At 40.0% G+C, this 27,502-nt stretch overlaps 1 protein-coding gene across 2 annotated transcripts; it reads right to left on the reverse strand.

The window, feature by feature from the left end:
* Positions 1–1,387: 1,387 nt before the first annotated feature.
* Positions 1,388–26,922, reverse strand: DYRK4 (dual specificity tyrosine phosphorylation regulated kinase 4). 2 transcript variants are annotated; one of them, XM_074869509.1, is made up of 14 exons: positions 26,831–26,922; positions 23,345–23,428; positions 21,847–21,996; positions 17,261–17,396; positions 15,913–16,010; positions 15,398–15,534; positions 14,378–14,518; positions 12,277–12,415; positions 9,893–9,974; positions 7,939–8,111; positions 6,732–6,792; positions 6,066–6,195; positions 2,289–2,443; positions 1,388–1,855 (listed from the first exon to the last, which is right to left on the reverse strand). In XM_074869509.1, the coding sequence occupies exons 1-14, from the start codon at positions 26,852–26,854 to the stop codon at positions 1,620–1,622; spliced, it is 1,746 nt and encodes a 581-aa protein (XP_074725610.1). In that variant the 5' UTR covers positions 26,855–26,922; the 3' UTR covers positions 1,388–1,619. The 2 variants fall into 2 exon arrangements, with proteins under 2 accessions (XP_074725610.1, XP_074725609.1); XM_074869508.1 differs by having other exon boundaries at positions 15,913–16,076.
* Between the last annotated feature and the right edge of the window lie 580 nt (positions 26,923–27,502).

The raw sequence follows: 27,502 nt of genomic DNA on the forward strand, positions 1-27,502 counted from the left end.
GAATATTCCCTAAAACTGACAATGAGCCTGACTCCTTCATTCAGCTCTCACCAGGCGTGGGACTCCTTCTGTGTGAAATGTGATAAGGGCTCTGCAAGATATTCAGCCACCCTGGGATCTCTGTGCAATCACCAAAAGGCGATGCAAAACAGAACTCATTTGTCCCAGTACATCACTCTGGTGATGAATAGGAGCGTTTCATAGTCTCCAGGAGGGTCTCTCTGAGGCCAGAGATACAGACAATTCTGGTACTGAAAGCTGGCCTGCTTGTCAGTAATGTCTGCATCACAGCAGGATGATATTTATCTGCCAAAATATCTTTATTATTCACTGCTCAAATACACTCCATAATGGGCTATTGCCTTTCTTGGGTCACTCATCTTCCAGGTGTTTCTTCATGAGTCCCAGGATTTGCCTGAAGCCAAGGGAATGGTCACACTGCATTGTGCAGTCCCTTTTCTCCAAGATGACTGTTACCATTAACTTTCTATTCAATAAGAGATCACACCTGTTATAGGCTTTTTGTCATGCAGTCACCTCTGCACCCTGTCAGATGGCTTGTTTATTCACTGTTAGATTAGAACTGTGTGAGGACCATTTTCATATCCTTTGGGTTTTCCTTTGGCACAAAGAGCCTGTGGGAGTTTGCTGTTATGGTGACTTTAACACCTACAAACATCTATTTCTCTTGGGACTGCTGCAGTGTCACTGCTACAGTAGCAGCTGCACTTTGTAGGACATTTTCCTCATTATTTCCTTTTAAATTGCGGTACTGTCTCTAAGCCACAGTAAAGTGTAAGAGTCATAATGAGGTGGGTGCTTTACAAATGCAATGAAAAGACAGTCTATTGTCCAAAGAGCTAAATGTTTAAATTAATTAAATCTATACATCACAGGGGTCATAGAAATCTGTTTTTTTCAGAGTATTAAGTTAAACTTCCTGTGGAGGACAATTTTTCTGAATCAAAACAGCTTGCTTTGATCCATCCTTCTTGTTGATATGAATACTGAGTGGAGTCCCTGCATAAGTGGGCCCAGAGTACCACTCTTCTTTGTTGCTGCTAAAGAGCTAAAGAACATAATTTACATTCCTAAATCTGCTAAGAAAGTGTGACAATGGTTTCCATCTAGTCCTTCACTATAAAAAAGAGAGATAAAGAAGGAGGAAAGTGAAGAAGCTGGGCTTGGTGTCTCTTATTTTCTATATACAGAAGTAAATCCAGTAATCCTATCCACGAATTGTTCCTGACTTACATTGATGTAAGTGAAAGTATTCAGATTCTTCAATCAATGCATTTGTTCTTTTAGATCCAGGAAAATCTAAAATGTGAAAGTCTATTCTAACATCAAGAATAAACCACTCTTCACCTGTACAATCTCCATTTTATTGCTGCTGGTTGTGAAGGATCTCTGATCACAAAGATGTAGATGAGGAAAAGGAACGGTTTTCAAATTCTGTTTTGGTTGCCTGGACTATTTCAGGGTAAAATGAACATTACATGTACTTACAATGTGCACAGCCCATGTACAGACAGATACAGCTTATATTCCTGAGTACAAGTAATACCTACAAAATATACCAGGTATGCAACAAAACCAATCATCGCTTGTGCCGTGTATTACTTAATTGGTGGGAAAAAAAGAGAATTTTTTGGAAGAGCTGTTTCACCACTGTGTTCTTCTTGATCATTTTTTATAGGCTTTTCCATTTGGGTTTCCAAATGTTTCTCTGGGATAACATGTTTCCTTGTGTTCTGCACATGATTTTCTGTTGTGCCTGTGGAGGACACAGTAGGAGTCAGTCTTTTATCCAGTTCACTTTTCACTTTGTCAGCCGTATCTTTCCAGATATTTTCTGTAATAATAAATAAAAAAAAAGTATAGGGTGAGAAGGCAGACTCTTAGCAACAGATAAACATGTGATCACCACAAATTCACAAAAAAACAGTTGAAAATTCTCTCTGGAATCTTACAACCACCGTTGATACGTTCTTTTGCTCTGAAAGGGAAGTGTACTGTGGCGTGGTGTCAGATACCGTAACTATTTTGCTGTCTATGTGATTCTTTAGTACTGCCAGTCTTCTTGATGGCAGCTGCTATAAAACATAAGTAATGCATTTCTACAGAAGTGAGAGATGGTGTCTCTATCCACCACATTCCAGTGACCATTCATTATCTGCACACTGTGTACTATCACCTCACCTTACTTCAGACAGATGATATTAAATATAAAGAAATACTAAACACTAATATAAATGCAGTTAGTTCTCCAGGTAGCACATGCTTACGAATATTTTCTTTTTCATTTTCCGGTGTAGAGAAAGAGCCATCGCTCATCTTCCTTGAAGTCTGTGTTTTCTGTTTTGCTCTGAATATTTTTGGTTCCTGGATCCATGCATGCTTCATTGCTTCATCGGGAGTCATGCGCAGGGCAGGTTCCCACCTTAAATCCATGGTAGACAAATAGTTATTCAACTATTTCTAACTGAAAAGTAGTTTAAGCCAAAAGATTCAGTATTGTCTTCAGAAAGTCAGGTCATGAGGACGTTTTTTGAAACAAAAAAATTTTAACTGAAAACAAGGAAAAATCTTAGGTGATCTTCTCCATCCTTTGAAAATTTATATTTGCTTCAGCACTGTGTGCTTTGCTGATCAAACCCTCTACAGCATCAAACCATTTTTAACACGCAGCTCATGGTGTTATTAGGGTAGGGACCGTACTGAATATTTGCTTCAATGTTTTCACATCCTGTTAATGAAAGCTCCCAGAAAGGGAATGTAAGTGAGACATAGGGTAATTAATTAAAAGATATGTCTTCCCTAATTTAACTGCACCTGAAACTACTGTAGAAACTTAGTGTAACAAAACTCATATGAGATGTTATTATGGAAATGAAAGGTGATTTTTTTTTGCAAAATCTGTACGTTGACTTTATCCTCTCACAGGTTTCATTCACTCAGTTCTCACACACACATACTTGCAAGTACCAAGTGTTCTGGCCAAGACCACCTGTGTGTCACACAAAGGACAAGGGTTGTCAGCTACTGAGTCCTCATCACATCTCTGGAGTTCTTCTTGATTGGTGATGATGTACTAGTCTTTAGATGGATCTTTTATATCCTTTAGGAGTCACCTGCTGTTTGGGCATGGTCGTTCAGATTAGAACCTTGCAGGCATCAGTCTCCATAAATGTTAGGCAAGGTAGCTACTCATGGTCTGGTTTTCCTTGTATTTTGGAATATATGTTTGTTTTCCTTTCGGGCTAACAGGAATGGATGGCATATGTGATATTCTGCAACCTTGTTGCCATGCAATTGCTGTGAGCTTTGAGATTTTTCACCTGTGGTGTGGTCTCACCAGGGCGCAGGCTTCCTGGCAGTGACACAGACAACACACTCCCCAGTTTTACAAGTGGGAGCAGTGTCCTTTGTTACCAATACATGCCATTCTTTCAACCCCTGTTCTGCTGTTTCTTCCAGTGCTTAAACACACGTACATTTCCATTCATACTGCATTCATATCAGTCCTAATATTTCTGTTTGTAATCTCTACATCAGTTGCAGACTATTTTGTTCTAATCTCAGTGCCATCCAGAACTGTACAGAAATAATGTAGAAAAACAAACAGATTCTTGTCATAACAAGAGCTGAGTGATTTTTTTTTTTTTTTTTTGTCTGATGTTTTCATCCGCAAAACAAGTGTATACAAGTTGAATAAAGGTATTTGTGAAGTCACGGCAAATGTATCAGGCCACTTTGGACAGACACAGATTAGCAGCTGAAAAAGACAAGATAGTTCAATTCTTTTTGTCTCAAAAAGAGTTTTCATTTCAAACCTTACTTCATTCCTTTGAAAATTTAAGGAATCACAACACATAACTTTTTTTCCTGTGTGACCTGAAATGACTTGTTTACAGGGTTTTTTTACTTCACTGGGATTATTTTCTAAATATTCTAATTCAGCCAACAACGCAAAATGGATCAACGATTCATAAAGATTTAGCAAACAGAGAACATTAAAAACAACCTTCTTGTGAAACAGAGGGGGACGATTTTTTTTTTTTTTTTCATATAACCACAAATTAGCTTGGATTTCTTTAGGAAAGTACTGCTGAACTGCTAGAAGGAAACTTACAGTCAGTGCTAAAGAAGACACAAAATATTAGCCTTACATAAGATACAGGTAACACTGGAAAAGTTATGGGATCAGCTTCTGCTGTCATTACACAGTACGAATTAGGATCCAAGCTCACTCCAAAAGCCTCCCTGTGTCTATGCAAGAGGTCAGTATTTAAGGCAACCAGACAAAAGTTTGTTCCTGCATGCTCAGTCTTTTAGTTTGATAGATGAATAAAACCTCATTAGTAACTATCTCCCAAGCAAAAAGACCTATTAGTAAAGTGACACCTCCTATCAGCAGGGTCCATGGAGTCCCACCCTGTAAAATGCTTAGTAACCTGACCACCTCGGAAGAGACACATGATCATGTTTGAGCCATGAAATAGTTTGCTTCTCCCACAGTACTTCATCTATTTAAAAGTTCCATTTACTTTGTGATAACACATGATATGCTGGCGACACCAAATCACGTCTCTCTTTCCCCACACAAACATATAGACACTTTGCCACTGACGGTCTCGCCATGAGTGTGGCTCACTACTGGAACAGGTTGCCCCAAGAGGCTGTGGATCTCCCTCTCTGGAGATACTCAGAACCCAACTGGACAAAGTCCTGAGCAACCTACTCCATGTTTGCCCTGCTTTGAGTGGGAGAGTGGGCTAGATGACTTCCAGAGGTCGCTTCCAACCTGAAGTATTGTGTGATACTAGGTAAAAAGTTCCTGGCATAGAGAATGTGTGGGATTTCTACCTTGTGTGAAGACTGTTAACAATTAGATGTTATTTGTATTTAGCAGTTGACAAAAATGTGCAAATTGTCAATTTCCTTTAAGAAAACAGCTGTGGACCACTTGTCATACTAGGTATTCAGTAGCAAAATCCTTGACTGGAGTAAAGTCAACATTTTATCCCAGAAATGACACGATCTGAGACATATTAAGACTCTTCTCGCATTCTGAACTCCAGTGATTTATAAAAATCTCTTCCAATCAAGAGAATGGACAAATACATTCTATCAAATAATTCTTGAAATGTGCAATGTGACTGCTGTCAATGAAAAATAAGTATAACTATGATAAGGAGAAAAAGGGCTTAAATCAGCATGCAAACTACAAGGTAACACTCTGGTAACTGTGCTAAGTCATTCTCCTTGCTAATTACCACAGTAAAGAAGAAGCAAGCAAGCAATACCATTGATTCTGGGTTGGAGACATGGCTGAATGTACTTTGCCTTTTAATCCTCTGCTACGGGGTCGCATATGGTGCATTTGAACTAAAAAGAGTCTAATCTCACCCAAGGGAATGTGCATGCAGAGAGCAAGATCTTTGTAAGCAGATATTCGAGTCAGCAGAACTGTTTTCATACATATACCATGGTGCATCACCTGATTGCCATTTCCAAGGCCTAGCACAGAAAATATAGTCAAGACATTCAATCCAGTTAAGTCAGCTCCAAATAGAACTCCTGCTGGAGGAAATTGGAAGACTTTCTTCCCACCAAAGTGGGAGTTAGATTTAAATCCAAAACCAAGCTTTGATCTCCAGATATGCACAGCCTTGGGACAGTGCAGTACCATTATCTATGTTATCTGAATGAACCTTTATCAGAAAGGATTTAATACAAAAGTCTCAGTGGGTAAAAATCATTGCTTTTAGAGTTTAGTCTCTAGCATCAGAAGAAGAAGATCTGCTTTTGGATATGATGGTGTCAGCTTTCTTTTTGTATCTTGGACTAATCCCATATAGTCTTTCTGTGCAATCGTTTCTCCCTGCAATAAGCTGTGAATAATAATAATAGTTACCCAAATACTACCATGTGGAAAAAAACAACCAAAAAAACCAAAACATCCCATCAAAAAACCCCAAAGGATACAAAGATTTTAAAGGCACGAGAAAAGCAAAAGTCAAAACTAGCCTGCTGCATGTAAGTTAAAACCATGAACTCACATTAGACATCCTTTTAGAAAGTCCAAGAAACCAGCATCATGGGTTTTCAGCACTGTGCTTAGATCCTTGGAGTCTGGGCATCTCTTTTTTCCCTTGCTGTTAGTTATGGATTTAGGAAAACCTTTGGAATCTTAAAAAAATAAAGACATGCTGAACAAATTATGCTAAAAATCCTCACTAAATAGTTAAGAGATTTACAAAAATGGTACCCATACCCATCCCACTAACTCTGGTTTTGCCCTGTTGGATTGATAGTCTGCCAGCTTTGTGGCAAACAATATTAGTTACATCCTAGGGACTGCATCCTACACTGTGATTTTTTGTTCTTTTGTGTAATTTCCAAAACCAAAACCAACTTAGTTCCCAAAGCCCACTGTGTTCCTTTTAGCAATAGTATTTTTAAGGAGTAACAGTGGAATGTATTTTCCAATCCCTTCCCTATCACCTTGGTAATGAGAGGCCCGTACGACATGAAGAGCACAGCACCAAGTTCATTTGTAGCCCTCATGTTACCCGTTTGCTTCTCCTCAATACCTCTTCCTGGTAGAAGTTTTACCAGCTAAGAAGCAGCTAAGGTTGTCTGACCCTACTCTCTACCAGTGCTATTAACTAGTGTTAACTAGCAGGGAAGGAATCCAGCAAGGACAAACCATCAGAAGCAGTTACCAAAGAACGTTCGCTTCCTTGATGCAGCCTGGATAAAATCAGCTGGTGGAAGACCCAATACCTTCAACATAGAAAATGAATTCATAGAGTTACTTCTCATTTCATAAACATACATAACCATCAAGAGAAATGTGGTATTTCACCCTCCATTTGAAAAGAAGTTGAATGTTGCAATTTACTGTGAAATGTCTACAAACCATTTCCTCTTGTGCTATTTATTGTGGAAGGAATTGAGGGATTCCTCAGAGCTGTCTGCACACAGAAAATGTGATCTCATAAAGGATGACACTGGGATCTTCACTACCACAGAAGGCTCTAAGAACAAGCATCTCTGTTAATGACAGCTGTTGTAGGAGACCACATGGAGAGGTGCTGTCTTTGAAAAGTCTTGTACAGACTAACATGGCACTAGAAGGATCAGAATTTGGGCTGAGTTCAATGTCAGGTTGCAGTTTAGTGATTGGTATGGGGTAACTAAGTAACTTGCTTTCATGGGTCAGTTTTGCACCTATTCTAACATTTGCACTGGGTAGGTGATGTCACAGTACGTTCATAAAACTCTTTGAAAAACATTTACAAAGATGATATAGCCAAATTCCTTGGTAGGTGCAGACAGTATAAGAAGGGACAACATCCACAAATTGTGGTTTGAGAAGTACAGGGTGACTATAAGAAAAAAACTTTTTCACCAGGAGTGTAGAGCAGCACTTGAGCAGGTCACCCGGTGGGTTTCTACTCAAGCCTTTGAGGTTTTCAAGATTTGCTAGACAAAGCCACAGCTGAGGACTCAAATGTTAGCAAAAATATCTTTCTCAGCAGGAGTTTGGACTAAAGAGATCTGATTCAGCCGACACATAGTTGATTTCTAAGAGAAGAGGACCCTGTTATAGTTTGGATTGCTTTTCCTTCCCCTTAGATATGCTTCTTCTGTTCTAACTTCTCAGGACAAATTCTGACCAGATTAAAACATGTTTCCTTCAGAAGCAAGACAATGAGTGTACAGAGCAGTGTTTGGCACATGAGATGGAAATAACAGTTTTGCATTAGAACCCACCCTCTCATAGAGCCCTTTGGCTGTAAAAAAACCCCTTCTTAAAGGCCAGCCCATAGCCAATTAAATTTCATTATCCCTTGAGATTTCTCTTTGTTGCTGGCAGTGTAGTTTATCAAATGAGTATGCAATTCAAAAGACAATCCCAAAAGTTACCTCCATGATGCAGGCAAGTTGGTCAACTTCATTTTCCCCTGGAAACAGTGGGTAGCCTGTGTAAAGCTCAGCTATGATACAGCCTAAGCTCCACATATCAACAGCCATAGCATAAGGATGACCAAGAATCACTTCAGGCGAGCGATAAAACCGGCTCTGAACATAGGTGTACACTATATCAAAACAAAAAATTAGACAAGAAGCAAAATATCATAATTGGGACAGAAATGTGGATTCCAGATTTCACAGAAAAGTGAAACACATGTTCAGCCATCATATATCTACTCTATCCATTAGCTGACATTAAGGGATTGCTCACACAGGCTCTGAAAACCTTTTCTAATCCTTTCCTAAAATCAATGGGTGATATGTTTTCCACTGTTCTATTTGAAAATTGTTCTTCAGCAAGATTCACTGAAAGAAACTATTCTATTAATGCTTTGATTCAGCTTACTCCATGTTGATTTTCCTCTTTGGAGGTCTTCCCCTTGCATCAATCAACAGTTCTTCATTATCACAGGCTTGCACTGTAGGAAATACTGATTTCACTGACACCTAGGGTACATCTCCTGCTGCCTTCTGATTTCCCTATTAATGCATTATAGCCCCACAGCAGATGCCAAGAGATCTCATTTCAAGACTGGGTTTCATCACAGTGAGTAGACTAATTCTTTTACCTCCTGTCATTCAGACAACTGAACATGATGACAGCATGCAAGCTCTGTTATTTTCTTATTCCTATCTCTCTGATGGCCACTTTGTTTATATTTCCGCACTTCTTTGCATCCCCACATATTCAAAATCTTTCAGGAAGGAAAGCACCCTGGAAAGTAAGTGCTGCACAACTTGTGATTTCACCAAATCTGTACAGTTAGAGAATACCGTGGTGGCAATCTGTGCCTTTGTGCATTTGACCAACTGCAGAATTATTGTCTGCTTTTTGTCATTTGTGTCACAAATAAATAGCTGACTTTCTGTTTTCTACTCTCTAATCCTGTACCACTTTGAGGACTGTACCAATTCTTGCTTCAGCTGGCAGTCTCCTCAGTCATGTTCCATCTTTCTTTTCACTTGTTTTGTGTTTCAATATGTTACTCTTCACAAATATTTCAGGCTGCTTCTCAGATTATGTTCTCTAAAACTTGGGCAAACCTAAAATTTTTATGCACTCCTACAAAACTGGGATATACATGTAATGGTCTGAATCCCAAAACATAGAGGAACAGGTTTGGCTCAGCTTAAATATCAGTCTTTCATAGGAAAAATATGAGCCATTTAAGATTAGTTTTCTTTTTCGAACTTAATAAAATGCAGTGCAGATTTCTTTCTTGGGTTTTGTTTTTTGTTGTTGTGAGGGTTTTTTTAACAGATGATACTTGCATTCCTGATGATGATATCATTTGTGCTTTACAATATGTCTATTAATGTTAAGATTTATTATTAGGTGAATTTTTATACATTCATTTCTCCTTTACAAAGTTTGTTCTTGTTATCTCCTGCACATTCTACTTAAATCTTTCAGAGAGTAAAAATAAAACCTAAGGCTTTCTAAACTTAAAGTGTAATTCCCATTCCCTGCATTGTGTTCATCCAAAAAGTACCAATTATAATTTAACCATCCCACTGAGAAAGGCTCTCTAGACCTGATAAACTCCTTGTTAAGTGAAGTATTGGGATTATCCTCATAGGCCTGTTTCAGCTAACCACTCTTGCAAATGCAGTTCTGATTTCAACAGAAGTAGAGGAGCTGATCAGACTTGGGACAAAGAAAAAGCGTGGTAATAGCTTACTTGTCTCCTACCAGTATTTGTTCCACAACCATTGGCTGGACAGTTCAGCAGATTCTAGGGGCACAGGTCACTATATTAGCTCAATCAAAGAAATAGTTTTTCCACATTATTTAAATCAAGAAAGCTTATTAAGAAAATTACATCAACTTGACTTTTCTGCAAACCTCTTTGGTGTTCATAGCAGCTTGATCCAAAATCAATAACTTTAACTGAACCTTGGCCTTTGTGATATAATAATATGTTCTCCTAAAGAGAAAAAAATCACAGGGAAAAAAGGGTTTTAACACCACATTAGGTTAGTGAACACTTTGGAAAATAAGCAATGCATAACACATTGGGTTTACACTTACCTGCATAATAAAAGCTTCAAACTACAACTTCCTTGGGAATGCATTTGCTAACATGAGTAGGCATCCAATAATGTGCAATTAACCAAAGCAGAGGGGAGATTTGTAAAGGTACCCAGTTTGAAGGTCGGCTAGACAGGGGCAATAGTCCCTCACACACAATCCAGGTCACTGCCCTGTGCAGTGTGTGGTGATACCAAGGCACCCTCCAGTGACAATGCTGCCGTGTGAGCAGGGTGAGTTCCCCAAAACTCATTGTTGCTCGTCTAGTAGAAGGCAAACTGCACCTGGTTGCATGCTGTGCTAAATTAACCAGAACCATCCTTTTGTAACCACAGAAAGTCCCTGCCACATGAATGAGTTGTACTTCACAGTTCTTCTCTCCACTGTTTTCAACTTTCTGCAGACTCTCTGTAAGCATACCTCTCTCCACCTCACAACAGTGGGATGCAGAGATCCCACGGTAGTGATGAACAGAAATGGTAGGGTACTATGGATAATTAGCTGGGTGCTGATGGGTACAGCACTGTGTGCCTACAATTCCAGCTTGAGAAGTGATTCTTAAACAGCTATCTCAGGACTAGTTGCACTGATGAGTAAACATAGACTATTAGTTCTCTGCAGCAGAGTTGAATTTTATCCTCATCAAAAATCTACCTAAATCAAGGATTTCCTTTGATTTCCTTTCTGATCATACAGTCTTCTCTGCTTCTCAGCAGAGATGTGGCTACCTTTATCGACCAGTTTTAAAGTGATTATATATCAAAGCTTTGAGAGACTGAGCAGTTCCCAGGTTGATGCCAAATAACGATAAAGTAGTTTCTTGGGTAATTAGTGGACTCGTAAGGAAATACTGTGTGTGACAGGAGGGAGAAGCTGCTACTGATGAAAGTCAAGGCAGGGACTGACTTCCACTATCCAGGTGTTCTTGGTTCTGTTGTGGGAAGAAGCATTCTCTCTCTGCAGCTAGCTATCCCTTCATGCTCATGGTAGGACTCTGTCTCTAATGCTGAATCTCTCACAATGCAAGAGAGCTGATTAACTGCAAAATCAGGTTCTGGGGGAAGTGATTACCTAGCATTAAGTCCAGAGAAACTCCATACTCCACCTTATGTTGAGAAATATCATGGGAGGCAGATGGAATAACAGATGCGAGTTTCAGGCAACATAAATCAAATTCATGAAACTCTACAACTGTAGAATGAGAAGAGAATTATCTTTTAGTTAACTCACTAAATGTTCACTAATGTGTTACTCTAAATACAGATTACGCTCATTGATCTCGCCAACCTCGTTCCTTGTCAGTGGCTGCCTGGAAACAGATTTCCCATTGGACTAATTGTTTCTGATTAAGATATTTTGGTTATCTTGCAAACCTCACTTCTCACTGCAAATTGGTCTGGCAAAGATGTTGGCAAGACAATGGGTACAGACAGTATGTGACTCTTCAGACTTCTGAGTCAGGATACATTAAGCAAAGTGAGACCAGAATGTCATCCTTAGTATTTTTACTTGAGAGCGGATTTATTTATTTATTTATTGGTTCATTTGCAGTTTTGAAGAAGAAATCAAGAGAAACGTTCACCTGAAATGAAAATAGAATTAAAATACTTCAGAAATCTCAGAAAATTACAAAAATGTAAGATTGGAGCTTAAGGAGAATGGAAATGTTTCACCTAGCATGAATGCTTAGCAGATATAGCAGCAGGAATTGGATCACAGATGTTCCTCCAGAAACAGGTGAGCACCCTAAATGCTGTACTATAGAATTGCTTTGTCATTTTCTAGGCTACTTAATTTTATAGTTATGCATATGAAATTAAATACACTTAACAGGATAACCTGAAACAGGCTGCCTTGTGAATATCTCCTTGCATCATAAAGTCCCTCATATTGTAATGCTTAATTTCACAAGTACTTGGTTCTTTCTTTAAGCAAAAAGCCATTACCTGAATCTGATTAATATTTGCATACATTTTGGCAACCAGATTATCTTGTATAACACTGCAGTGAATGAACTGAATCAATGGAAAAAATCACTTGACTCTAGTGCTAATACAGTCTGAAATAAACTCTAGCTTCTGTACAAATACCCTACTGGGTTTTAAGGATTCTTCTGAGAGTTCCTCTCGATCGATAAGAATAGGATGAAGCTGATGTATTGTGTACAGAATAACAGGTTATGAAATGACTGTACTTACAGGCTTCAGATCACAGTGAATGATTCTCTCCTGGTAGAGCACTTGTAAACATCTCAGCACACACTGAGTGAAGTGTCGAATTAAAGACAAACTGAAACCTTGGAAGTTGTTCTTTTTGATCAACTCATACAAATTTATTCTGCGGGGGTTGTGGGGGTGGAAGAAGAAGAAGAAGACAGAAAGCAGAAAGGAGATTAGGGAACTTATTTTTAAAGGCATGATTAGTTTACAGTGCATTAAGACAGTATTTAGCCTGTCTTCCTACATGAGGGAGGACTCATGCAGAAGAAAATGACTTAGCTATTTTCTTCCTTGAGAATGCTCTTCTGCATGCAATATGCACAAACATCTCCCTGAGCCTCCAGATCTAAAGAAGACATAATGTCAGTGGACTTGCTTGCTTGCTAAATTCAGTGCTATGTTACGCAGCTGTGCTGATTTTCACCAAGAACAACTATCATTCAGGAACTGAGAGAAATAAATTCTCTTCAGTCTTCTTTCACTCTCATTTGTCTTTGCTTTGTCACTTTGTGTAAATCCTTTTCATCTAAAGAGTCTTTAATCAGCAGTAAAGCTTTCTAGATGAATACCCCCATAAATTCAGGTCTCGTTAGGTTTTTATTTCCCTCCTGTCACCATCGTATCTTAGCTCCTTCTCGTAAGGCATTAAATGATGCTGCTAACTTCTGCCAAGCATGGCTGGCAACATGTGAAGGCTGCCCAGAGACCCCAAGGGCACCACCAGCCCTGATGGCCCTGCCCAGGACCCCATGCCAGCCCCTGGGGCCATCAGCCCCTGCTCCAGCTACACCACAGCAGGACTGGTCTGTGGCTGCCCACCAAGATGGTCCCACCTGCAGGCCCACGTCCCAGCCCAGCCTTGGCCCATCCCTGCACCCAGGGCTGGGGCTGCCCCAGTGCCCCCCAGCTGCCCTTCTCCTGCCTACCAGGCCCTGCCCTGATAGACTCAAGGAAGCCCCCATAACTCCCGGTGCCAGAGCCCTGGGGAGCTCCCAGCCTCGGCTGCACCCCAGAAAGTACTGAGTGCTTAACATGTGGTGATTCTTTGGAGGAGGAAACAGCCACGGGGATGGTGGCTATCGAAGGGATTGAAGGCACAAGCAATATGATCTCAAGAGGTGTCCTCAGCAGGACGACACGTGTCTGCAGGGACATAAACAACTGTAGATTTCTGCCTGCCCCACTTGTACATGGTGTCAGGCAAGGCCCATTCCTTCAGAAGTAAATTAAATTACCAGGACTTGATGGAGAAGAAAGTTCACAAATTAAGCAGTTTTCACTATATTTTAGAAGCAATAAAAATTTCACAACCAGTCTTCAACTCTTCTGTAAAGAGCTGAACATAGTGGCTATCCCATGAAAGTTTTCCCTCAAGTTTTCACAGCAGCTTTCTGAAAAGGTTCGTCTGTGTCTTCTCTGGAAAGGAGTCAGCTCTTATCCCTGTGTGTCTGTGTGTGATAGACTCACATGCAGCAACGCAATGAATTTAGGTCTCTTTGAGATCAAGCTTTTCATACGATGATGAATCTTCAGCAAGGACTATAACACATGCAGCAACGGGGGCTTTACTTTAAGGTATGGGGAACTGTGGGCAACCTTCATAATTTCAGTCATGCCCTGATTACAAGGAGGCTGGTGAATAGAATAATATGAATTCTCTAAAATTTCCCCAGAATTCCTCCTAAGATGTGTCCTGCAGCACAGGTTCATAGAAAGCAAGAAGAAACTATATTTATAAATTATTTAATATTATTCACATTTATATAACCTGACGTTTACCAGTCCTGAGTTCATTGTTTTACTCTTTTCCCCATAGGTCTTTCAGGGAAGAAGACTTCAATACACAGCACAGGAAATAAGGGATGGATCATGTCATTGTCTGTGTGAAGTCTGAACAGGGCCTTTTTCAGTTCACCTTTGGTGATCAAAGACTCCGTTATGCAGTCTGTATTTAGACATTGTTCCTTCCTTGTAACATTAAGAGCTGCAAATTCTTCCAAAGAAGACATAAAAATTAAAGCTTGTAAGGCACAAGATCTACAATACTTCTTAAAATTTTGTAGAGGAAAATATACTTTACCCCAGCAGTTCAAAGGAAATACAGAAGTGATTGCGAAAGTAGAAGTATTCCTTCATGTGGATGATATTGTGAGTATCATCTTTATCCTTCTTCAGGAGAGCATCAAGGATCTTCACTTCTACCAAAGCCTGGCTGTGAAATCTGAAATATCACATGACATAGGAATGATAACATTAACTCAGTCTAGCATTTCTAGAAATACAAATGCTACAAACACCACAATCTTACTGTAAACTCAACATGTGGGACAATTATTAAAAATTTACCCTTCACCCCTGTTAACTACTGTAACTTTGAGTCATTATGGTTGTTTCCGAGTCTAAATATACTGGCCTTACGTAACACAAGTAGTTATCTTGACTTGTAAAGACAGTAAAATCCTAGTGCTTTCAAAGTCCACAGGAATGCTGCTCTTTACTCGAACAGGGCCATATTTCACACCTACCACAGTAAGACAGTTTTGAAGACCATCTTTACATTTAGTGTTCACTGAGGGGGAAAAACACAACAGCTAAAACTGTTGCTGGAATCAACAGCATCATTCTCATCTGCTTCATTGACTCTGGCTCAGGCTAAACTCAACTAAAAATTTGTATTGAGTCACATAACAAGAAGGGGTTGTTTAGGACCATAGTGTAGAATTTTTCATGTTTAAATGAGCAACTGGAGCCTCCCAGCATATTCCTGTGGTTTTGGAGTCTTAGGGGGAATGTAGGCTCTCAGGTCTCAATCATGCAGGGTGGGTTACCTGAGCTGTGTATTAACTGTGTCACAGATACAGAGACCTCCTTGTAAGTCTGGAAAAACTGTGCCTGCTTTCATAGACTGTGTCTCTCCTGGGTCCAGGCCAATTCTGTGTCCCTGACATCACCCTTCCTCACTCTGTTCTCACTGTGTTTAATGAAAGCTTGATGTACAGGGGGATTGATTTTGCTTTGTTCACATTATCCTGGATTGTCACTACGCTACCTACATAACAAAAAGCTGATTGTACTGGTATAAAGTCAACAGATGTCTCACCTTTTCTTATTCCTTATTATTTTCAATGCCACTAATTCATTGGTTTTATGATCCAAGCATTTAGCCACCTGCCCGAATGACCCTTTCCCAATGACCTCCAACACTTCATATCGATATGCAATATGGTCGTGTAAAACCTTCAAAAGAAAACAAATAATTCAGATTCAAATAGTACAACAAAGATCAGGCTTTAAAGTCCATGTGTGTGTGAGTTTACCGTCTATGAAAGATGCTGGACTGGTAGCAAGTGAAGTCCACATTAAATAAGGGTGACAGAGAAAATAACAAGTGCATGCTTCATTAATCCACCTACCTTGCACCAATCCTGAACGAGATGCAAAGTGAGTCTCTCTTTAGGATTCTCTTCTGAGCTTTAAAGTGATTGGTACTGATGTTTTCACTATGTGAATATTTATCTTCTAGAAACAACATTTATCTCACATAGATCATTTAAGAGTTGGCAGTCACTACAAACTTACTGAGCTGAAAATAAATACCATAATTTTTCCACTTACCTTTAAGTAGGAACCATGCTCATCATCGTAACAATTATTATTCTGGGTTTCAGGCAAACCTTCAATCTTTTTAGCTTCCAGCCCAAGAAACCATAGCTCTGTATAATTGAAAATTTCTTTTTGCTCATAGACTGTTAACTGGTTTCTAAAATTTTTCAAGGCTTCTAAATCAGAAAACAAGAATATAAAACCAAAAATCAATAAAATGTCAGAAACCTGATGGCAAATTGCTTTTACAATGGACCATTTTATAGTAGAGCATGCCACTTTGAGCAGGAGGCTGAGTAGCTGACCATTAGAGGTCCCTTCCAACCGACATTTCTATGGTTCCACAGTGTTGACATTTTGCATAAATTTACATTTCTTTTTTCTTTTTCTGACTTACAGTATCATGTTCAACAAAGCATTCATCATCTGTCAGCAAGACTTTCAAGAGAACTTAGGTAAAAATTATTTGATTTTGAGCAAAGTTATGTACCTAGTTTTTGAAAATCCCATCTGTTGTCTGTCTGCTTCAGCAAGCTTCATAGCTTACATAAAAAAAATTATTTTATTGGTTTGATTGTCATATTCATAAAATGGCAGTAAGCCTTAGTTAACCAAAGCTTTCAAGTACTTGTTATTCTGATAGAAAAAGTCGAGCTCAGATGCAGGAGGTTAGGAATTAAATAGGGTCCAGATCTGCTGTCCTCCTGATTCTTCCTGCATAGAAACATTTCAGCTACCCTAACACCTCCACTTATATAATTTAAATCTAGATAAATAATCTGACAGTAGCATTACAAATCAATGTGTTCTCTAGGCATGCAAGTGGGTGTTTTGTTAAACAGTGGCAGATCTTCATCCACTAATGCAGGGATGATAAATAATTTCAAAGCAAAAGGCCGCTACTTTTTTTTCCTAGACTCCTTCTAAAAATAGATTAACTCTGCCAGAAACTTTCTAGATCTGAGAACTCCCAAAATGCAATTTAGCCCACATAGATAAAAAATGTGACACAGCTGCAAGCAAGTGGGAAAAGTGTTTTATCACTGTAATAGAAATTGTTGTCACCTGCATGACCTGTCATGAATCTCAGACAAATATACATTATTTTGTGTAATGCATAGTTGTCTCATTTGTATGTTTGTGTTAGTATATTTATTCTCCTATTGCATACATCCCCAAGTAGAAATTTTCAAAATCCCTGAGCCCATCCATATTCCTGTACTCCAAAATGGTTGTTAAATATTTCAGTGACGATTTAGCATGGGACCTCTGGTCACTGAGTATCCTGACTGCATATGCTCCTTATCTGTGCAGGCAGCTTGTCACTCCAGTCTTTTTAGCATGTTCTGTTATATTCTACCTGAAGCTGTCATAGGCAGTTTGACACTGATGCTGGTGTTTTCCAGTTCTGATGGTTTTGTCTGGGCTCTGGTATCACTTTCAGGAAGACTGTCTGGAAGGTTAAATTGGGAAAAATTGCCTCGAGTTCCATTTTCCTGCCAAGAAAAAAAAAAAAAAAAAAAGGTAAATTTTGTTTTCAGATATCTTCATGAACATTCAGCTGATCTGCAATTATATAAAAATATAAAAAAATATATTAAAAAATGCTACATTCCCAAAGACAAAGCTGCAAGATACTTATTTTGGATTTACTGAGTGATCTCTACATCAATTTTGTGCTGAGACAGAACAAGCGTGCTTGGGGACTAGAACACCCTACTTACCCAGAGAGCAAATTCTGCCAATAACACTAGAGGCTATTGGACCATGGAAAGATAAATCTCCAAATAACAGAAGGAAGTTCATCTTCCAGGTTCATTCAATACATGCTAGAAATGCTACAAACTGCTGTGGTTTGATTAAGTTGCAGTAACTCTCATGAACTAGTATAGAGGGCAGGAAAGATGCATAACAGGCATTATCCATCTTGGATTTCTATGTGGGCACATCCAGTGGAGAGTAGTGCTAGAATCCTTGAGATTGCTTGTGAAGCCCACAGAACTGCAGGGACACCAGCCTGGGTCTGCACACACACACACTTATAACAGAAACAAGACTGGTATGAGTGGGGAATAAATGGGCCTGCATGGGTGAGGAACCGCTAGAAGGAAAAAACTGCAGAAGAAAGGATATACAGATGTCACCTATATCAGCAGGTGGTCAAGATCCCAGCACATGCAGATTCTCTGGGCTCCCAGAATGGGAAAACAAAGGTCAGACTACAGAATCAAGAAGAGATGCTGGAGGGTTGGAGATAAAAGAGCACCAGATAAGGAGACAGAAGACAGTGTGCTCTGGGATAAGGATGTAGGGTATGGAGGCCCAGGACATGTTCTCCTCAGTCCTTCACTGAAGGGAAAAGACTCAGCTGGAGATGATGCATCCAGTGGATCAATACGTGGCTGAAGCTACAGAGAGGGCTATGACTTCTACAAACATAGGATGAGAAACAAGAACGGATGAGCAGAAACAGGATCCATCTCATGAATCAGGGCTAGAGTGTCCGCAAAGAGCTTTGCTAACCTAGTAAAGAGGGTGTTTAATTAGGCACAACTAGGAAGAGTCATTATAATCTAAAGGCCCTGATACTCATGGGGTAATTCAGTCACCTCAGTATCTGCTGAAGTGGCAAAAGCATTCTGGGAGATATCTGGACTGTGTTCTTAATGCAGGTGATCTGAGAGGCACTGCTGGACCTGTTACTCACACGCAAGGAATGATTGGTTGAGGCTGTGAAGGTTAAGGAAAGGGCAGCTTTGGCTGCAGTGACCATGTACTTGTGGAGTTTAAAATCCTCAGAGAAGTGAGTGAAACAAGCAGAATTACAAACCCTGGTCTTCAGAAAAGCACCTTTAGGCTTGTTCAGGGATCTTCTCATCATAAACCCATGGATGACCGCCCTGAAGGGCAAAGGAAATCAGGAGAGTTCACTGAGTCTGCAGGACCAGATAGAATGCACCTGAGGGTGTGGAAGGAGCTGGCCCACGTCACTGCAAGGCAGCTCTCTATCATCTTTGAAAGTCGATGGCAATCAGGAGTAGTTCCTGACCATTTGGAAAAGGCAAATATCACACCTACCTTCAAAAAGGGCATGAAGAAGAAGACTACAGGCTGGTTAACCTTACCTCAGTCCCTGGAAGGGCTATGGAACAATTCCTCTTGAAACCATTTCCAACCAAATGAGAGCCAAGAAGTTGATTTGGAGCAGCCAGTATGGATTGGCCAACATAATTTATGAACAAATGATGTCTGAACAACTTGATTGCCTTCTCTGATGAAATGATTGGCTTGGTCAATGAAATAATAGCAGTGGACATTGTATACTTTGACTTCATCAGGGCTTGTGACACTCTCTCACCGGCTTGAAGCCTGAAGAGTGAGATATGAACTGGATAAATGGATTATAGCATGACTGGAAAATTGGTTGGATGGTCAGGTTCAAGGACTGTGATCAGTGGCAATTGGTTAGGAGTGATACCCCTCAGGGAGCAATGCTAAGGCCAGTACAGTTTAGTGTCTTTATTAAGGACCTGGACAATGAGTTCACCCTCAAATCTGCACACCATAGCAGGGCTGCTGTCCAAATGGACTTCAGCAGGCTGGAAAAATGGTCTACAGGTATCTTCTAAAGTTGAACAAAGTCAAATGCTAAGTCATGCACCTGGAACACAATATACCCATGCAACAGAACAGGCTGGGGGACAACTGAAAGGATGCAGCTTTGCAGGGAAGGGCCTGACACCAACCTGAACATGAGGTAGCAGTGTGCCCTTGTAACAAAGAAGTCCAAACACATCCCAGGTTGTGTTAGCAAGAGGATAGCTAGCAGGGTGGGGGAAGTGATCTCCCCCTCTATTCAGCATTTGTGAGACCATGCTGGGAGTGCTGTGTCTAGTCTGGGGTTTCCCAGTACAAGAAAGACGTTGACCAGCTGGAGCAAATTCAGGGAAGAGGCCAGGGGATGGTCAGGAGCCTGGAGTGCATGATGTACAAGGAGAGGCTGCAGGAAATACATTTGTTCAGTCTGCAGAAGAGGAAGCTTCAGGAGTGATCTTACTGCTGTCTAGTTGCTTGTCAGGATGGTATAGAGGAATACCAGACTCTTCTCAGAGGTGCATGATTCTAGGACAAGATGGGTACAGCGGCTAATGGATACAAGTTACAAAACAGGAAATGCTGACTAGATATTAGGAGAAACATTTTTTAGCATGAGTGGTTCACTATTGCAACAGGTTGCCTGAGAAGCTGTGGGCTCTCCAACCTTTGAGATATTCAGAACCCAGCTGGACCCCTGAGCAACCTGCTCAAAGTTTGCTCTGCTTGTAGTGGGAGGTTGGGCTAGATGTCTTCCAGAGGTCCTTTCTAACCTAAATTATTCCTTAATTTATTTATAATTTCTCATCCCTAGAGAAAGTTCTGATGACTCCCAGAAGTGGGACACGATGGAGACACAAAAGATCAGCATCTCTCAGTGTCAGAAGGGTACAAAAGCCATATTCAATAACCAGCACATGGTTGCCAAGACAAGAAGAACCCAGGCCATGTGGTATGGACTAACCAGTGGGCAATCCTAGTCCACCATGTCCTTGTAAGAAGTCCCGTCTGGTACCACTTGGGTACGTGATTCTTGATGCTTGTGGGTTTTGGGTTAAGAACATGTTAACATTAGTGAAAACGGGTTTGTTTTAAAATGAAATAATTTTCCCATACTTACCTCTAACCTTGCTACTTTTTTTTTGCATTAACTGCTACAAAAGCAGGGCAACCAGGTATGAGGGACAGCACTTGAACAGCTCAAGTGCAGGTCTGTGCTGACACAGGTCAGCCCTACTGCTATATTGCTGTGCCCCAGCTTGAGACCTCCACCTTGCCCATTCCAATCCATACTCCCTCAGTTCAGCAATGCTGTGTTATTTCTAAGGAAGGGTAAAAAAAGAAGATCTCCAGAACAGACAGCACATAATCATGCTTTCTAAATTGAAATTTTTATTGTCCCCTGCCATTTCTAAATGCAAAAGCAAAAGGCTTTCTTACTGGTCTTTACACAGGTTCTTATATAGGTCTATAAATTCCATTTAAAGAATTAAAAAAACGTCTGTAAAATGCTTGGCTCCAATCTTTTCACAGAAAATAAAATGGAGGGATGGTTCATTTTCAGATGCAAAGCTTAATCACTGCCTTTTGTAGGAGTTGAGTGCAGGTTTGACTTATGAAGGCCACAAAATTAAGCTTTAAAGAAAATTTAAATTATTTTATATACTAACCCATTCTACCTCATCATTCATGCTATTTTGCATCTTGTAGCTTCACCCAATGATGCACACACCTCCTAGACAAATTAAATAATTTGTAATAGTAGCAAGCCGACAATTTCAAAGTCAAAGTATTTGAGAAGACTTGTGACTTCCCAAACAAAATTCTTTATGTGGGGACTTCCAGTGCAAGAGATTTGAAAAGACTTCATATCAGAGACCTGTGGAACCCGTCAAATCTCTCAATAAAGAGACTCCATTGAAGAAGAAAGGTGAAAAAGGGGGTGATCAGAGTAGTGGTGGTGAGTAGTCCAGGTCCCTGATTTGTTGGGGAGAGAAGCAGCAAAGGAAGAAAAGTACAGACCGAGGGTGGGCACAGGATTTGTAAAAAATTCAAAAGAAGGAATGCCAAAAGTGAAGATGACTTCAAAAACTTCCTGTGATGTTGGGTGGCCATTAAAATATCTGGAGGTATACACAACCATACTGGTGTATTTGACTGTTTATAATTCTTACTTTTTTTCTTTAACTCTGGCTGAAAACAGAAACTGATGCAAATGCTGACACTAAATTATTTCTCTTCCCACACAAAAACACACTTGTGACACTTTGTCACTGACACTCTCTTAGCAGTACTTAGAAGGAAGCTGATTAATCAGACAAACGCGAGATGTCTAAGAGCTTTATAACTCACCTGAAGAGAGGGGAGGACATTCTGCAAGCTCTTATTTGTTATCTGAGGCAGGCTGCTTTCAAGGGGGGAAGGGTTTGCAGTGTCTGCAACCAAGCCATGCTTTGCTTGACCTTCCAGATGTGGGAGGGAAATAACACCACGACTGACTTTCTAAATAGAAAGCATAATTAAATATTACCCAACGACCTAGCAAGCAATTCTGTGAAACACCTTCAGAGGGATTTTAAACCTTGGGAAATGTGAACGGTTCCCTTCTGACACCTAATGGCGAAGGGGAAAAGAGCAGATACTCTCTAGCAGCAACTCGTTGTAACAAGGGCAGGAGTAGTTCGTCCAGACAATCAGGCAGCCTGACACATTTTAGGGCAGGAAAGTTTCCCTACAAGAACATCTCCATCCAGCATCAGAGCAGTGACTGTTTCAGCTGGAAAAGGTGGTTGGGCTTGGAAACCCAACAGCCGGTCCAGGCAGCAGGACTCCTTCGAGTAGAGAAAATAAAGCGTAGGTAGGGTAATAAGCAGGCATTAATTATAAACGGCAGGCAACATTATTAGGTATTCCCAGTGGTGGAAGAGAAATTGGGACTGGACTGCTGCCAAACACCAGGGCTGGAGACAGTGGGAGTATCTTCCCTGCACTGGTTTCTCAATATTTCCTTCCCCCTCATTTCCCATGGAGTTCACTCGGACTAGGCCCCTTTGTTGCCCTCCTCATTAGTGAGGAAAAGGCAAGCTCTCTGCAAATTTTACTGAAAGAGAAATGCTTATACTCATTTGAAAACTCCAGGATTATTAGTCCTTCCTTTAGATTTCTCCCATTTGTTATTTGCAAAACATTTATATACAACTCATTCTTTAAAGCCAGTCATTTAAGGATGCAGTTTTATGAATGTTAGGACCTCTAATATTCCTGGCTATCTAAGGTGTGAGAAATCACACTCTTGGCAGCAAAGAAAATTTTTGAGGTAGACTATTTCTTTGGCAAATAATTAAAAAAATATTTGAAATAGATCTGAAATAGATGAACTATGCACTATCAAATGCAGAGCAAGGTCCAGAGACTTAAGGCTACAACCCATGTAAGCCTGTGACATTTTTGTCATCGGGGAAGGATGGAAACAAATTTGTCAAGCTTTTTATAACAAAGGAAAGGTTTGATATTTTCTCAAAAAGCAAAGAAACAAAGCTCTCAATCCAACGAACTTGAATGAGTAATTTTTCTTTTCCAATACGACAGAAAAGTTTTTAAAACCTTAGAACTGAGATTCCAGTGGACTTTTCATGAAAAGTGGCTAGGCAGAAGAAATGCCTCAAATGCTACTGAACAGCTTAGCAAAAACAAAATACTTGCAGGCACTTGGGACAGTCGTACAGCTACAGGGGAAATGGAAGAGGGAAGGGAATAAAGGACTTCCCTCTGCTCAGATTTATTTATTATAGGGGGTCTCTTACAAAACAAGCATTCAGATATTTTTTAAGTCAGCTGAAGAGTCACGTACCTGATGGAAGACTCTGTTAGATCCCAGATGATCTCTCTCTTGAACAGTCAGTTGAGACTGAGAAAATGCATCCACATGGGAAGACTGCAAACATGAAATGATGCTTTAATAAAAATGATTCTGGAAAAAAAATCCTGAAATCTCTGTATGGTTTCTGCGTTTCTTTCCTTTGTGGCAATGTCTGTGCCAACACAGCGTATGAGAGAGGACCACAAAAGCTGCTGAAAACACGCTACGCTCTAGCAATTCCTCTCCCAGTCGAACAGCTGTTTTGTGGGCAGGTGCAGAGACAGCTTGATTTGCCTATTATGCCTCTCAGCATGCTTGATATGCCCATGTGGTCAGCGGAGGGGAAGGGGGGCCTCTGCCATCCCTAAATACGTGCTTGAAAGCTGATAGTGAGTGAGTCTGCTTGGAAGGACAGATTTAAACTGCCTCACAAGGTGGATTGTGAGCCCATCCATGGTTAATAGCAGCATTAAACTGATTCAACTTGTGGTACAGATTTTATAAAAACACAGTGCTTAATTAAAAACAATGTTTAAATTTACTGAGATATAGAAAAAAATTCATTGGTTCCAATGGACAGATAATATTAACAACAAATACAAAAAAAAAAGAAACATGGGGAAAGTGCTAAGCAGCTTGTCATTTTTAAGATTTTGCTGGTGCTTTCAGCAGGTTTTTTATAAACATGATAAGTAGCACTGTACATTTCTGTCAAATAACAGACTGCAGTGAATTGCAGAAGTCTTTACAATAATTTAGATACTGAAAACTCTGTGGCTAAAGCAGCTTGGAGCTCTGCTCTATAGGCTGGAGTGAACCCTACTGGGTTGGGTCAAAAGTGCTCCCTCATCCCTGGACTCTGAGACATGACGTTGTTCCACTCACAGTCAAAAAATCACCTTTATCCAGTCAGACACATCAGTTCCACTACAGAAGTTCTGAAGTTGTAGAACAGCGATATTTTCTCTAGAAACGGAAGCACTTGGACTCAGGAACTTTAAATTTAGAGTTCCAAAATAATGAATTTGCAGCCAAAATTATCTTATGGATGTGAGCTGCAGATTAAAAATACTTAAATAAAGCAGTATGGTGTTCTTCTTTATCTGTTTTGCAGCCAGGGCTTCCATGGCCTGTACCTGTCACACGGTCTTAAATGAGCAGAGCACCTGCTGATGATAAGGTCTTTGCTCTTTGCAATGACTTTTAGCCTATCTGGTACCAGTATCAGTGCCAGGGGATCACTTTTTAGAGGCCTTTGTCATGGACTTCAGTTAGTCCACATGAAAAAATATCTGCATACTGGAGGAGTATGCTTAATGTGTTTTGTACTGGCTAGTACCATAAAACATCTGCCATGATGCAGCCTCGTTGCGCTGAAAGGGACTCTATCTGAGCCTGAAAGAAAAAGAGAAGAAGAGGAAAAATAACACAAATAAATAAGTCCTTCTGCAAGTTTAAAGGGTAAACTTCAGATTCAGAACAAGCTGAGAACAACAGCTCTGGTTTTAGTCTTATTATGCTAATTGGGTCATTTTGAGAGGAAAGGTCGTGGATATCTGTGGAGTAGAGAATATTAGGAAAGGGAAAGGTACTAAGACCTGTCTTTGCAGGACATAGTAATTCCCGTCTTTGGAAATGGAGATCAGCTGGCCAGAGGTAAGAAGGGATTATGTGCTGTAAATCCAAAGCATCCCCAGAGCCACCACAACAAATGTCCCCAGAAGAGAACCACTGGATTACTGCAACCTACCTATGAATGTCCTAGAGCATGATATACTTTGCCCGGTGCACCAAATATCCTTGCGGTCACTATTCTTCAGTGTGAATTTACATAAATGACCCATGGAAAAGCCAGTGCCAGAGTATTTCTACAGACAAACACTTCACATGCAAACTACGTGTCCAGCATTTCAAGGGAGAATCACATCTGTTATGAATGTGAGTCTGGGATCCACAGTCATAACTCTACCAGATATACCAACCCAGATCTTAATAAAGCTATTAATTTTAGTGCATGTTGTACTTTTTCATCTATACTTCACTCCCAGCTAGTTTTATTTTTCAGTTTCTGGAGCTGATAAAAACAATACACTCCATTTAAAGACAGTTTCTTAACCACTTTGTGCTTTTCTAACTACAAGTCAATATAAAGCAAGGATTTCAGAGAGAACCGGTTATCACTGAAAACCAAAGAAAGAGTGGACTTCACATACCTGGACAGACTGCAGAGTCTTCATTCCAAAATGGCATTTTATATCTTAGCAATACTTTTAAAAGGCTATGCAGTCACGTCTCTATTACTAAACATAAATTTCAAAATATTTTTTATTTACTGACAGAGCATGAACAATTCACAAAATGTCTTTAAAACTCAGCAAGAACTAAGGAAGCAGGTGGGTGAGCTCCAAGATATGGAATCCATTTAACTTCCATTCACTGGGGAAAGATGAACAAGATTTTGAGATGGGTATTTCTCCTTTTACACTGCAAAAGCAAAATCAGTCCATCAGCCCATGGCTGTGACTTTTTTTAATAATGAAAATTTGGGATTCTCTTTGTCTCTCTTTCTCAAAGCCTACTTATTAAGGGTTTATAGTTCTTCAAAGCTCTTCAGGCAATTTATTCAAAACACCTTAAAATCAAAAACTGATCAACCCTCATAACATTCCCCCAAACAGGTGAATAGCATAACCTTTTACCAGTGGAAAAACTGATCTGTGCCTACAACAGTCCTGCTGGTGGCTGAATGGGGATCTGGTGGCTTGATCAATTAGTCTGCACAGTGACTTGATGGTCTTGATCCAGATGACCCATCGGCTGCTGCTCTCTAGCAAAATCCTATACATCTAGTATGGGATCTACAGCTGAGCTGTTGTGACTGGTTTAACTCTGGCAGATGCACACTAAAGAAAAACTGCAGTAACTGTTACTATTCCACTCCATTTCACTTCTGGCTGTCCTACTCCTATAGCACTCAGCCTGTCCTACAGCTCCAATATTGCACTTCAGTCCCAAACTATCATCTCCTGCTATTCCAGCCCTTCAAATCATGTATTACCTTGCTGATTCCAGTTATCACTCAAGAAACAGAACAATGTCCTCATTCACTACCTACTCAGCAGTCTTAAGGAGTTTTAGGTACTGAGCATACAGCATTCTGCACGATCAGAAACTGTGACACATTTTCATAATTCCCAAAATGTCAGCTTATTTTTTCAGTACCCAGTTGACCATAGAAATCAGAAATGCATTAAAATTTTAGAAATTATTAAATACACAGCTATATAAAATATAGACTCCATTGTCCTCTCATTTAAATGGGCACTTTGTTCTCTCTGTCCTCAAAACTCAATAAAGCCTGTAGAATACTTAGAGAGAATGCAATGTAGGTGTTAAATCATGCAATATATTGAAAAGCCATAGCAAATGCGCTCTCAGTCACTCAAAATACAGTAGGAACATAAACATTTTCCCCACCTTGTCAACTATTTCTGTCAGCATAACTGCAAGAGCCGTTAACTGCAGGAGAAATGTTGTTTATTCCATTCGGTGAATGCATTTCAGGAAGCCCACCTTCATCTAGTCAGAGCATAGCAGGATCAGTTTCATACACAGTACCCTGATCAGAAAAAAATGGATAACCCTTCTGCTTGGTTTCAGATTTAAATTTTCATCCCGGAAATATGCCAGTGACTATTAGCTGCTCTAGTATTCTTTTGGTGGCCATCTGTTCCCTTTCTCAGCCTCCTTCTAGCCAAATATAATTTTCCATATTTATCATGGCAAGTCAGTAATAAGAAAGACAAATATAACAGGATTGGCTGTTCTCCTTGCCGTCTCAGTCTGTTCTTTCTCACTGAGCTCATGTGCTTGTGAAACCAAAAAACACTTGAACTTGTATTTTTTCAAAATTTGTCACACTGACCTCGCTATACAGTGAGTGAAATCTATTCACCAAGACTGCCAGTCTGGAAAATAAAAATAAATTAATACATCAAGGGTTGATTTCTCATGGGACATTATATGTAATTTACTGAGGACCAAACTGTGGCTCCTTGGTCTGTGGTTCCTGTTGGCACCAGTGCAGAGCTGCTCTGCCCTGTGAGATAATGAGGCTCTCATTTGGGTGTGGATAGTGAGACAGAGCCT

This window comes from Strix uralensis, chromosome 5 (assembly GCF_047716275.1).
Source record: "Strix uralensis isolate ZFMK-TIS-50842 chromosome 5, bStrUra1, whole genome shotgun sequence".
NCBI lineage: Eukaryota > Metazoa > Chordata > Aves > Strigiformes > Strigidae > Strix > Strix uralensis.